At 42.9% G+C, this 14,359-nt stretch overlaps 1 protein-coding gene across 1 annotated transcript in view; it reads right to left on the bottom strand.

The window, feature by feature from the left end:
* The window catches only part of Nckap5 (NCK associated protein 5), an 805,148-nt gene that overhangs the window by 54,332 nt on the left and 736,457 nt on the right, over positions 1 to 14,359 (bottom strand). Inside the window, 1 exon segment of the mRNA XM_029471137.1 lies at positions 10,783 to 10,919. Coding sequence (XP_029326997.1) covers positions 10,783 to 10,919 — 137 coding nt within the window.

Here is a 14,359-nt window from a genome sequence, read left to right on the forward strand (position 1 = left end):
GTCCCGCGCAATTGGATTGGAGCAGAAGCTGTGTTCCACTCACCAGCAGTCCCAAAATCCTGCGGCGGGGGTCGTGGGTAGCTGGCGGGTGTCTGATAATTTTCTTGGTAAGACTTTGGTTGCTGGTTAGGGAGAAGCCATCCCCTCCCTGGAGATCATCTGCTTTGGGGTAAAATAAGCATATATTTCTAGGTTTGGGCTAAAGAGGTGTAGACAGGTAGGCAGATGGAATGTTTCAAGTAGTTTCTTCCTAATTTTTTAAAGTCTCAGAGTAAGGTGTGCAGGACAATGAAAATGTATCTGTCTTGGTGTGTGGTGGCTAATACTGATTGACAGGATCTAGAAACATCTAGGGGATAAACCCCTGAGTATATCTGTGAGAGTTTCTAGGTTAGATTAATGGAGGTAGAGAAATCTGGGTAGCACCATCCCATGGACTGAGTCCTGGACTGAACAGAAAGGAGGAAGTGAACACCAGCATCCATCTCTTTCTCCTTCCAGACTGTGGATGCCATGTGAGTAGCCACTGCACAATCCTGCCTTCGGATCTCCTCTGCCACAATGGTCTATATACCCTTGGAACTATGAGCCCAAGTAAACCCTTATGATTGAAATTATTTTACCAGGTGTTTTGCCACAGCAGTGAGACAATGTAACTGATACATCGCCCTTGCAGCATCTCAAAAATTTATACATGGGTTTCTCTTGTACACACTATAATAATTCTGGAAAGATACCTCTCCATTCTTTACTCTAATTGCCCCACTTCTTCAAGGAAGTGTCTCGTATAGATCTACCTGAGGGTTTCATTAGATTGTTATTAATCTTCCTTGTCTTAACCATTCACTAGGAAGACTTCTGGCGAGGGACTCTCTCCAAATGTCACTCTGTACTTTAAAGCCAAATATGAAGCTCTAAGTTCCCCAAGGAACCTGGAACACCTGTTGACTACAGTTCTTTTCCCTTCCTTTTCCCATCTAATTGCAATTTACCTGCCTCACTAGAGCATGGTGACGATTAACTGTCCTCGAGTCACTTTCAAGTCTGTGAAGGATTTCTGCTTCCTCAGGGCACATGTTCTGTGACAGAAACAGAACCACAATACTAATCAGAGACTTCATGTGCTACTGCGTCTGACAGTCTGCGCTCAGCATCCTCCTAACTCCTTCTGACAGAGGCACCGGGTCACTAGGCAAGTCTGCAAGGCTCAGGAGGTTGAGGAGATGGGCAGTAGGTAAAGCGCCTGTTGAAGAAGTGTGAAGACTTTAGTCTGAATCCACTGAACCCTTGTAAAAGCCAGATGTGACAATATATCTGCAAACCCCATGGCCTGTGAGGCAGGGACAAGAGAATCCCTCAAAAGATATAGGTCAGCTAGTCTGGCACACACATCACAGGACAAAAGACCATGCCTCCAAGGAGGTAAGAGGTAAGGGCTGATACTCTTCTGATTTCCTCCACAAGTACACAATGCATGCATGCACCTGCATCCACAGAGGAACAAGCACATGTATATGTGTACACACACACACACACATACACACATGCACATGCATACACATACACATTCATGCATACACACACATATGGACACCCAAAGAGATTTAAAATTGTAGTTAAAAAACTCCCTTTGGAGGAGGCATATCATAATACTGGATTTTCAGTTGGACTGGGCCTTAATGTCCCTGCTGGACGCCAAGAACATGGCTGCTGTTATGTTCTGACTCAAATATTTGACAGCTTCTCTGACCTGGTGAACATTCCCTGTGCCCAAAGGTTAATCCACTGTTGGCTGTCGCTCGCCAATCCTGACATCTGCCCATTTACTTTTTGCTGTTGGGAGCCATCCTATGCATTGCAGCCTTGTGTATACACAGCAAACACCAGCCCCTCACCCCTTAGAGCAGTGACTATGCAAATAGCTCAAGAAATTGCCAACTGTTTCCTGCAACTGGGCACACAACGTAGCGGCTTGGTGATTGGGTGTGAGCTCTCAATACACTGTGTGGATTAATAAACTATGTATCAGATAAGTCATTCTTGACCACATGGCCAGGATTGCAGAAATGTTGGGGTTCCCAGAAGTGACACCTCTACCTCTTATCATGCCACACTCCATGCTGTTCTGCTCACAGGAATCAGAGGGGAAGAATCTGCTTGAGTACAAAAAAAAGGCACATCCCATCTTCTTTTTCTTTTTAGTTTCAGTTCCATGGTCTGGTTTTCTTTCAGTCCTAGCAGCCAAAGATCCACAGCACTAAGTATGACCTGAGGGCCCCCATGCCAACCCCAACACACACCTAGCTCCTATTAACCAAAAACTGATTTTTTTTCCTTTCTACTTAAAAGATCCTTTTTAAATGTTTTGAGCTGCAATATGTTCAAACTCAAGGTGTGAAACACTGGGGGTGCTATGGTAATGACAGAGGGTCAAAAATGTCCATCAAAGGGGACAAACTCTGGGGGGTTGCATCTCTCCCCTCCAAATGTCTCATTAGGGTTCCCAGGCTTGGCCTCCATTGCCTTCATCTCCCGCAGTCCAATTTAATTGAGTGATGTCCTTGCTACGGCATGTTGCTCTTTGGACAGGAGGGTAAACTCATTCTGTCTATCACTGCGTTTGCTTTCTTAAGGGCCTTAGGATGTGCATGCTGCTCAAGTAATTAAATGAGGGTCACGCCGCAGCTTCTCCTCTCCAGCCTGTCTGAGGGCACAGTGGGTTCTCTCTGATAGCTCCTTCCTGACCACATGATTTCAGGAAGCTGGCTGGATTGCTTTTGTTTGTTTCATTATTGTGTGTGACACCTCGGGTCACAGGAAACATCAAGCCTCAAGGGGGCAGAGATTCAGTGTGAGCAATAGAAAGGCACTTGGTGTTCTGAAGGTCCCTAAATGCTGATGCAGAGAAACTGGAGCCCCTGGTTCTGGTGAGGGTCTCAGAGCAGACGGCTGGTCATGGTTAGTACTTCACATGTTGCATGTGAGGTAACAAAACCCTGCATGTCAGTTTTCATGCCCATTCCCCTTGAGCTAGAGTGGACCTGTCAAAAATAAAGCAAATTGAGCTGGGGAGAAGCCAGTTGATAAAAAGCTTGCCTCGTAGGCATGAAGAGTTTAGGCCAATTCGCAGAGTCTGCTGTTAAGATAAAAACGTGTGAGTGTGTGTGTGTGTGTGTGTGTGTGTGTGTATGTGTGTGTGTGTGTGTCTTGAGGCATGCTGGAGAGAGAGTTCAGTACTGCTCTTCTAGAGGACCTGAGTTTGGTTTCTAGCACCCCTATCTGGTGGCTTACAGCCATCTACCACTCTAGCCTCTGGGGTATCCATTGTGTCTAGCTTCTAGAAACATCTATACTCCTATGTATATGTTCCCCAAACATAAACACGCAAATACATATAATTAAAAAATAATAGTGGTAAAAATATCAGTGTGCTGGTGCATGCCTGTAATCTCAGCATGTGTGGAGGGAGACAACGTGCTCCAGGAATATTTCTGTCTCCATTCTCCTAGGACCTGAGTTCAATGTCATGAACTGAGATAGCTCTTACCTGTAGCGTCCATTTAAACAACAGATCTGACTGGGGAAATTTGGGGTGATTATAATAAATTTGGATTTTAGTTCGACCCAGTGCTGATTCTGCACATTATACAGATTCGTCATCTTTAAGTGATGTCCCAGATGAGCACTTTAAAATAGATGCAACTTTGTGTGAATTCTCTATAATACAGCAAAATCTGATAGCTCTATTAATAGCCAGCCTTTGGCCTTGGGAAGGCATGGTGGCAGGGTTTTTAAAATTCATCATCTCTGCATAATTAGTTGTGAATCTCTAAATATTCACACTGAAGAATGGAGTGGGAAGCAGGGCCCTCATCGCTCAGCGTCCCTTTCAATATTGCTCCACAGTCATCATTTTCTGGTGCTCTTCTAATTACTGCAAAACCAATTGTTTTTAACTCAACTGGCTCTGCTCTTTGTAATTTGTTGGATGTAATTACTTTGAAGTGAAGAAAATGTACTTCTTGTTCAGCAAACCAAGGCTTGATGAGGTGAGCATCGTCAGGTGGCCACAGGAACCCAGTCTCAATGTTTTGATTATTTTGCCTAACCACAGCATTTTGTGTTCAGGGGTTGTGAGAGGCAGGGAGTCCTCTTCCACAAAGCACCACACTGTGGTGAACTGTAGACCACAGAAGGGGCTGATGTGAAGAAGTAAATTTATGTGTGCACATGGCTATGTTTGTTCACGTGTAAAGTGTTTTTGTGTATCAGTACATGTACACAAGAGTATGTGTATACTTGTAAGCCAGAGGTCAGCCTCAGGCACCAGTATAGTGGACCTGTTCATCCTGTTTTTAATGACAGGATTTTTTTACTGGCTTGGAACATACCAAGAAGCTGGGCTGGCAGCCAGTAATCCCGAGGGATCTGCCTGTCTCTGCCATCCTAACTCTTAGACTATTAAAGCATTCTCTGTTTGTTTGCTTTTTAAGACAAGGGCTATGGGTTTTGAACTCAGGTTCCCTGCTTGAATGGCAAGTACTTTCCCAACTGAACCATGTCCCCAGCCTACAGTGCATCCAGTTTAGTACAGGAAAATGAAACAACAACAACAACAACATCCAAACCAAACCGAAACAAAACAAAAAACAGATGTGGGGAGGCAGTGCAAAAGCCAATGTATACTTTAGGGCCCCCTGTTAAAGAATTAGACTTACATTAGAGAATTAAAGATTAGAGACGTTTCCCAAAATCATATTTTAAAATAAACTTTAAAAATAAACTTTTAAAATACCACTTTGGGAAAATTATCCAACTTACATAGAAATACAAATAATAATTATGAAATTAACATTTATTCACTGGGGTTAGAGAGATAGTTTAGTGAGTAAGTATACTTGCTACTGTTCCAGAGAACTTGGGCGTGGTTCCTAACACCCACAGAGTGTCTCACTCTAGGTCCAATGGACCTAACACACTCTTCTGGTCTCCCTGGATGCTTGTGGTGTTCCTGCATAAGTGCAGGCAAAAGACTGATAACAGTAGCCACTCCCCACAGAAGAAAGGAACACTGTAAGAGGCAGCGGTTGGAGAAGAGGGCTGGAGCAGACCAGTGTCTTCTGGACATGAACTTATAGTGGTTGCCTCTAGAAGATCAAGCCACTCCACATTCCATCATGGAGTGCGGAGACGTTTCCAGAGCTCTCCACCCCTAACTGAGGAGCTATGAATAGTCTATGGCATCTAGAGAACAGGGTAGTTTGGTTTTTGTTAAGGTTGTATTCCCTGGTAGTTGAACCATGCTCCAGAGTGTGGTAAAAGTATGTTCTCAGACAATTCCAGACACGTACACAAGATATAGTGAACATGCTCATACCCACCCTCTCTCATCTCCCAGCATTCTCTCTACCCCCACATCTCCCCACAAATCTCTCTCCTGAGCTCATTTCTCCTCATTTTGTTTTGTGATCCACTGACCAGGGGGCCACCTGATTGACTACAGTCTGGAACTTACAGTATTATTTTACCAGAAATAACTGAGAATGTCATTACAAAGTATATCTTAAAACCAGTATTAATCAACATCAATGAACGTGGCTCATCAGCCAGACATTTATTTATTCAATAAGCAGATTTTTAGAGCATATCAGCTTTTGCCCCAGGGCTTTCTCTGAGACATGACACTATTCTTTTCCGGAAGGGGCGCAGAATCTCCAGCCCTTTTGAAATTCCAGTAAAAGGATCCAGCTTGGTGAACTCTGAGCAGTAAGTGTCGGGTTAGGGGTGCTTGGTTTCCTCATCTATAAAATCAAGACAAAACATCTCCCTTATAAAGTTCTCAGGAGGAATGGATGAGAAAAAGTGAAGAAGCCACTAGCCTTTCCGAGGGGATTTGTCAGTACCAATAGGTATGCTAGAGTCTGTATACTGGGATGCCAACGATTCTGTTGCATGCTGTATTAACAGAGGAAGACTAAACAATAGATTCCATAGAAATGGCACAAAGGGAACATACTTAGCCTCCTGAGCCTCAGATGGGCCAATGTTTATGCAAATGTCACTCTCCCGGTTAGAGTGCCCTGCTGTCATTCTCAGAAAGAAATAAGTGGTAAGTGGCTGGGTTTGTTTGTTTGTTTGTTTGTTTGAAATCACATTTCCTGGGCAAAGTCCTAGGGCAAAAGGAGAACTGTACCTCACCTTGCTCCTGTAGTTTGTTTCAAAACCACTGAGGGAATGTAGACTAGTTAGCCACTATGGAATGTTCCCCCAAAACACCTAAACGTGGAGCCCAGCTATGTTACTTCTGGGTATTTACTTAGTCAGCTTAGCACAGAGATACACAAGGCATCAGTGTTTACTACAGCATGATTTACTATAGCTAAGTTATGAAACCAACCTGTCCATCCAACAAAGAGGAATAGGTGCCATGGTATGCGGACATGATGGGATTTTTCTTGGCCATACAACAGAAGGAAGTTAGGAGATTTGGAGAGAAACGGATGCACCTGGAGATAATCATATCCCGCTCATGAAGCTAGTCTTAGACAAATATCATATATTTTCTCTTAGCTGTGGTTCTCAGGTTTTATATGAAAATATGAAATCATGTATCTATATATGATGTGAAGTAAGCCTGTCTAGAGAACAAAGGTCTCTAATCAAAGGGGCGAGGGTAAACAAGGAGAGTACAGGAGTCATATGCTCGACAAAAAATAGATAACATTCATGAAAACCTAAGCTAAAGTAAAAACTTCACTTCACTGAACTCACTTCACTGAGGTATGATTTTCAAACAAAAAGATGTATATATTTAATATGTGCAGATTGATGAGTTTGGAGGTCAAGTCTTCTGGGAGACTGGACTTTGTGAGTAAGGAAGATGTACTGGAAAGCTTTAAGCAAAGAGGCCACGTCATGATATACTGCATTTGGGGGACAGTACATTGGTGGCGATGTAGATAATAAGTGGGCTGGGGTATGGGTAAGGTAGAGAAGAAGACAGTGGGGCCATATAACCCAGCTAGGGACTTGGGCTGTGCTAGGGGCAGAGGTGGTGAATAAAGGGTAGATTTGAGACATGTGTGGGAGGGAAGCTAGCAGGATTGTGGAATAGAAAAATGGGGTAAAGGGAATGAAGAGCCAAGCACACTGTTGGAGTTTCTGATGTGACAGTGCATGGCATTCAGAGGAGATGGGAAGCATGGGAGGCAGGGGCAGCTTCCTAGAGAGCAAAGGAGATTCAGCTTGTTTTGTTTTGTTTTGTTTTGTTTTGTTTTGTTTTGGTTCATAACATGACAGGGCTTGCTGACTTAGCTCTGGATTGTTTCTCAAATGCTGGTGTGGTAATGGCATGGTTCCCAGTTGGAGGCCATTGGGAGCTGGTGAAAACACTCAAGAGGTGCTGTCTAGGGAGGTGTAAAGTCATTAAAGCAATGCCTTGAAGATAGAGGGAGGCATTTCCTTCCTCTTCCTTTCACATCCCAAACTCGAGGTAAGCAATCTTGCCCTATCCCATGCTTCCTGCCCAAGATGTGTTTTCTTCCACAGTCCCAACTTATCAAGGACTAGACCTCTTTTCTTTGTAAGTGGACGATAATGATTGCTTTGGTCTTGGAATTTAATGCTTAGCCATTTCATAGGCAAGTGTTCTATTACTGAGTTATGCCTTAGCCTGGGTCTCCAGTTTTTGAGACAGGGTCTTGACTATATTGCCCAGGCTGCACTTTGATTTTGATCCCCTCCGTGTTGACTTCCGAAGTAGCTGGGATTACGATGTGAGCTACCCTACTAGGCTGCATGGATACTTGTCATTTTGCTGCAGTCACAGAGAGCTGACTAGCAGAAGAGTTGAGAATGGTTACCACAGGGATCTGTCAGGTGCTCACCACCAGCCGATTTTGTTTTCTTTTGTTTGTATATACTACTTACATGATGGGATTCATTGTGGCATTTACACACACACACACACACACACATATATGTATATATATATATGTATATATATATAATGTACTTTTATCATATTCCCCCCTTAGCCCTCTATCATCCCCTCTCACTCCAGCTGACCTGTTTCCTCTTCCCAAGAACTCTCCCTTCTCTTCCATGTCTCTCCTCTCCCTTACCCAGGGTTCCTTCCATGAGCCTGAGTCAGAGGTTTCATAGAGATGCATGGATGAGGGAATGTTTTCAAGAACAAGGCTGAGAATGCTGGTGGTGGGTCATTTACTAGAATGGGCACCTTACCATTGGCTACACCACTAAAGAAAATGTTTCTCCTTTCCCCACCAACTTTTAACTATAGCTCTTCAGAGAGAGGTGGGGCCTCGTGACCTGCTTTCCCTCCTCCATGATGGATGTTGACATGCCCAGTATTTGGTTTGTCTTCTGTAGGTTATCAAAGCTATTGCTGGTTCAAGTGTATATTATTTTCTTTTAAGTAACTCAGGCACCAGGGCAGCATCCAGAGTTAAGGCTCTTCCTTTGCAAACAGAGGCTAGGCTTCTCTGCTGTCATGCTACAGTCCTTCCCTCAGCTTACATGGATCCTTTGGCTTCTCCTGTTTTCTGTCTCCTCTGTGCCTACCTTCATGGTGCACAAGGCCCTGACTGCACATGTAGCGAAGGAATATTTGCTTTTCTCAACTTGGCAAATTAGAGTGGGTAGTTCTGTGGAAACAAAGTTACAAAATGACTTCTCTGCGCCCTCACCCACTGGGCCACCTACTCAGCTCCTAAATCCTGCATCTGTGGGCTGACTCTATGCTAACAAGTGGACTCTTAACATTTTTCAGTCAGGCAAAAGAAAGCAACGCTGAAAAAAAAAAGATCCATGTTTACTTTGGTGCTTTATGAACAGGGAGGTGGGGCTCTAGGGAGGAGGTGATATGTTTTGTTACATTTGACAGGATGCAAAGAAGGGACCTGATGGGCTGGGGATGTAGCTCAGCTGCTTACTTGTCCCACTGTGAACAGTGTGCTTGTGACATTCAACCTCCCTGACTAGCTTTCTCTTTGAAGCAGAATTGGCAATAGAAAAATCATTCTCTTTCAGTACTTAAAAATATGCATATTCTTAAATATATAAATATCACCTGCTCATTCTGCATAATATTACATGTGTGTATGTTTTGGAATAACTATGTGTATATACACATGCACACACACACACATACACACACACACACACCATATATTTAAGAGCAATTCAAGAAAAAAAAATAAGACCACGAACGAATTTGAAAGTGAGCAAGGGAGGGTACATGATAGGGTTTTGAAGGGAAGAAAAGGGAGGGAGTGATGAATTGTATTATAATCTGAAAAATACTTAGAAATACGTATATTCAGGGATGGGGATGTAGCTCAGCTGGGACAGTGCTTGGATTGTGTGCAAAAAGTCCTGGGTAACCTCCCCAGACCCACATTCACCAGGTGTGGTGGCACATGCCTGTGATCCCACACTCAGGGGACAGAGACAGGGAGAGAAAGAGTTCAGGGTCATCTTCAACTCTACGATGAATTCAAGACTGATCTGGGCTATAGGGGGCCTGTCAGTCAGCATTTCCTCACAGAGGAACTCAGTGTGACTTGCTCTGTGCTTTTCTTTGAATACACCCTGGATCATCAGAAACATCTTACTGATCCAATGGAGAGTTATTGCCTGGTGTGTACAGTTTGTAGAACATTTAAGAATTTCTCATTGATCTGAATCCTAGCCCTTTGGTCCTTGCTTCTTAGAAGTCATGCAAAAAGCAGGTCACATGGTTCCATCACACAGAACCTTGGAAGCAAAGAACATGATTTGCCCCCTTTCTTTTTTCTGTCCCCCAGAAGGAAGTTGGTGTTGAAGAAGTAAGCAATTGCTGACTGTATACTCTTTCCATTTAATATTAATTCTGGGTAGAGGTAAAGGCATAGATGAAAGTTTCTAAGCTGTTATGAGCTGGGTGTGCATTGAACCCGACATAGACCATGTCTCCACTTAGTATTTTGAGGGATGTGGTGTTTAATTTTAAGAGAATTTGACAGAATCTAAAATTCCCTGAGTAGAGAGTCTCTGTGAGGAATTATTTAGAACAAGTTAGTCTGTGGGCATGTGTGTAGAAGAATGCCTTAATTATTATTTTGGTGTAAAAAGACTCAGCTTACTGTGGGTGGCATCATTCCCTAGGCAGGGGTTCCTGAACCGTATAAGAGAGGCAATGCAAGGAAGTAGGGATCCAGCCATTTACTCTTTCTTTGCCCTACAGATATGGTAATGCTTTTAGTTCCTGCCTTGACTCCCCTGAAATAATGGGCTATCATCTGGAACTGTGGACCAAAGATGCCCTTTCTTCCCAGAGTTGCTTTTTGTCACAGAAATTGAAATGAAAACACAATAGGAGATTATGGAGTGTTTCAGAGGTAGACAATGTAGGTGGTTCACTGGGTTATGTGTGAGATTTGAAGGCTCAGTTCCCTCTCATCCCCCCTCCCCCCGCCTCTCAGCTGCCACCAGGTGAAGAAGTTGTAGCCCTAAGCTTCTTCTGCCTTGGGAAGGAACCATTCCACCCTGCCCTCCTACTACTGTGGACTGAAATCCCTTGAAACTCTCAGCCAAAATGAACCTATTCTCCCCTACATTATTTCTGTCAGGTATTTTATCATAGGGATGAGAAAAGTAACTGATACAGACTTGGCAAAGCAAACCAATGGAAGATTTGATTTAAAATTAAATCTATCTCTATAGGATTCAAGGAGCTCAGATTTTGCAATCAGGACAGACAGGTAGATGGCACCCCCTCACCTGGGTCTCAGTAGTAGCATCTTCACCCCTCCATCCTGAAAGGGGCTCACTTGCCACTGCATCCTCAGCATATTCGAATGATGGGCCAGTGTGAGCCTTTGACTCTGCTCCATTTTGCTTTTCAAAACTGGGTTTTCCTAAAGGAGGAAAGATACATTAAAAACAAAACAAAACAAACAAACAAAAAAAAAGCAAAAAAAAAAACCCCACAAAAAACAACCAACCAAACAAACAAAGAAAACAAAACCAAGCTTTTGCCAACCTTTAACAAATTTTGGGAAAAGAAAGGGAGACATTTAACAATAATATGAAGGTTTGAAAACTGGGAAAGTTGGGTCTCCTGACATCCTGTACCCTACCTATGTGAGCCTGAGTTGCTCAAATATTTCCATAACTGTGTATATACATCTTCAAATAAGAACTAAAACATATTGCCTTGGGACCTGACATCTTTCAGAACAGGTTGAGGTTTTCTGGATTAAAAAGGGTTCAACAAGCAAACCATTAGGGAACTTAAGGCTTTCTTTCCAATGCTTTCTATCAATGAGGAAGACATTTTGGAAGCTGTTGTAGTCTGAATGAGAATGGCCCCGCCCCCAGAGGCTGGTGCATGGAACACTTGGTCCCAGCTGGGGGTGTTGCTTGGGATGGTGACAGAACCTTTAAAGGGGTTGTTCCCAACTAGAGGGAGTGGTAACAAGGCAGAAACCTTGATGCTGCATAGCCTGGCCCTACTCCCTGTTCCTTGTTTTCCAAGTGTGGCTGCAATGTGACCAGCCAGCCTCATGCTCCTGCTGCCATGCCTTCTCTCCCAACTGTCATGTCTTCCCTGTTCTGATGGACTGCATCTCCTTGGAACTGTGAACTAAAATAAATCCTTTCTCTTTTAAGTTGCTTTTGTCTGGGTATTTTATCACATCAATGAGAAAAGAACTAATTCAGAGGATTAATACCTCACTGAGCTAATAAACTTCCATGGAAAGGATCAGATTTTTTCAGCCTCTCCCAAACATGATTGAGCAGTAAGGCCTTGTTTTCCTTTGCAGTTGTTTATAAGGCTTTGTGCACATATTTATTATGTGCTAAGCATAGTCTTCCTTGTCCTTCCTTACCAACCATTTCCAGTCTCCCATTATTCTTGTCAGTCCCCTTTGTGTCCCTACAGTTTCACTTTAATTTCAACAAACACACAGATACACATGCACACACGCACACACACATGACTGTATGTATCTCCATAAAAATCTATAAACCACAAACCATGAGAAACATAAGATATTTTCCTTCCTGAGATAGGCTGCGCTCCCTTAGCATGCTTACCTACAGTTTCATACATTTTCCCTGGAAATGGCACAACTCTGTTATTCATTGTACATGAAAATAACCCCATGGTGCATACACACTACATTTTGTTTACCCATTCCTTTGTTGATGGACATCTAGGTTGGTTCCATAATTTAGCCCTTGTTCCTAGAGCTGCAGTGTGAATGGATCTGCAAGGGACACTGTGATGTGTTGTCTTGGAGTCCTTTGGAGATATACTCAGGAGTGGGATAACTGGGTCATAGGGAAGAGTTATTAGTTCTTCTGAGGAATCCCCATACTGACTTGCTCAGCAGCTGAACTCTTTACATTCCCACTAGCAGTGGACAAAGGTTCCCTTTGGCCTACACCCTCATCAGCATTTACTGTTACTTGTTATTCTAATTGGGGTGGGATAGAAATTACGTGTTCTTGACTTGCAATTCTCTGATGGCTAGTGAAATTGAGCATATTTTCCCATGTGTTTGTAGGTGAAGCTGAAGGACCCTGATGGCAACTCCCCCTCCAGAATGATGAAGGAAAGTGGTCTATAAGTGAATACCCTATTATAGCATATATGTCTATAGATATAGATGGATAAACATATACACATAGATACATATAGCTAGACATGGTACATCCAATGAAACATACCCAAGAAGAATGAGAGTGAGTAATTTTGTGGAAAATAATGCAACCAGAAATAAATTTTAAGCCAATTGTGCCAAATCTCAGAAAGATTCCTAGATTTTTATATAGCTACACAAAGTTATATATTCACAGATGGCATAAATATAGAAGGGAAAGTATGTAGGTGGCCACGGGGACTCATAGAAGAGAAAAGGGAAAGGGGGAGGGATTATGAAGAAGAGTAGGCAGGACACACATTATATTCTTGTATGAAAACTTTAAAAAATAAGCTTTGAAAATAAACCCTAATTATCAAGAGAACATTTCACACAGCCCTCCACAGCAACTTCTCTAGGTAAGGAAAAAGATAGTGACGCTTCCATCAACACTGTGAGATGTGTTCAGATGCCTCCAGGTTTGAGATGGGGATAAGAAAAAGGTTACGTGCGGCTGTGTAAATCACGCAGAAAGTGGCTGCTGGGAAGGAAGGGAATGGAATCCCATTTTCCTTCTTGTTTTGCTCCTGAAACTTCTGCACTACACAATTTCTCACCTAACAAATGGTCACCAAGGAAAGTATCAGAGAGCAGCCCTGATTCTGTGGATGTCACTGACAGGAAACTTCAGGATGGGCAACAACCCCAAGATGGCCTCCTGCCTGCCCACCTCACTCTCTCCCATATACCACCTTTTACAACTCTTTGTGACAATTTAATTAAGACACAACCCTGGGGATTTGGATGCATTGAATGTAAGTGGCAAGATCAGAACAATCTCCTTCCTGTCCCCTTCTTACGAAGCAATTCAAAGCTTGTGGTTTCTATTCAATTTGTTATAATGACAGTGTTTAATCATGGAGTCTACTCGGCAGCCCGCTGCCGAATTGAGGTCACACATGCGACTATTCAGGCATAAAGCACATAATCTATAACTAAGATTTCGCCCCTGAAGCTCTGGAGGCTGTGCCATTAATTAACACTGCACTTATTTCAAAAATAATATGCATTACGGCCTTTAAAAATGTAACCTTGGCTTGGAAGGAGCGTGAGTCGTGATGAGGCCCCTTGGCCATTGCTATTAATGTGTGAAGAGTTTAGTCACAGGGACAGTCTGATACGTGCATTCAAACCTGTTTAATTAACAGCTTTCTCTTCTAATTTCTAAGAAACCCATAGCATAACCTCCACACACAGCTCCTTTCTGATCTTCTAGCCATAAACAAAAGCATTTAGGCTCACAGGCCTAATTGTTGTGCTTATACACATATTGTCAGAGCCATAGAATCCGCATGTTAGAAAGTATTGAGCATCATCCTGAGGTGCAATAAATATTTTTAATCGAGGGAACAATGAAAAAAAGAACTCTTTGACCCTCAGCTTGGCCTTGTCTTTAATCATAAAAGCTTCTTTCCACTGACTGCAGGCAGGTTTCCATGGAAAGGCCAGCTCCTTTCCTCTGTAGTCAACCCACAATCTGCCGCTGATCAGTCAAGCTGAGACTTTATAGTTCAGCAGCATGGAAATGTACAGGAACGAGGCAGAAATATGTCAGGAGACTCAGAATTTCTGGGTAGAGGGCACACATTTCAGGAACATCAATGGACTGGGGCTAAATTGTTCTATATTCAACTTATCCTTTTTAAAAA

Source organism: Mus caroli, chromosome 1 (genome assembly GCF_900094665.2).
Source record: "Mus caroli chromosome 1, CAROLI_EIJ_v1.1, whole genome shotgun sequence".
Classification (NCBI taxonomy): Eukaryota; Metazoa; Chordata; class Mammalia; order Rodentia; family Muridae; genus Mus; species Mus caroli.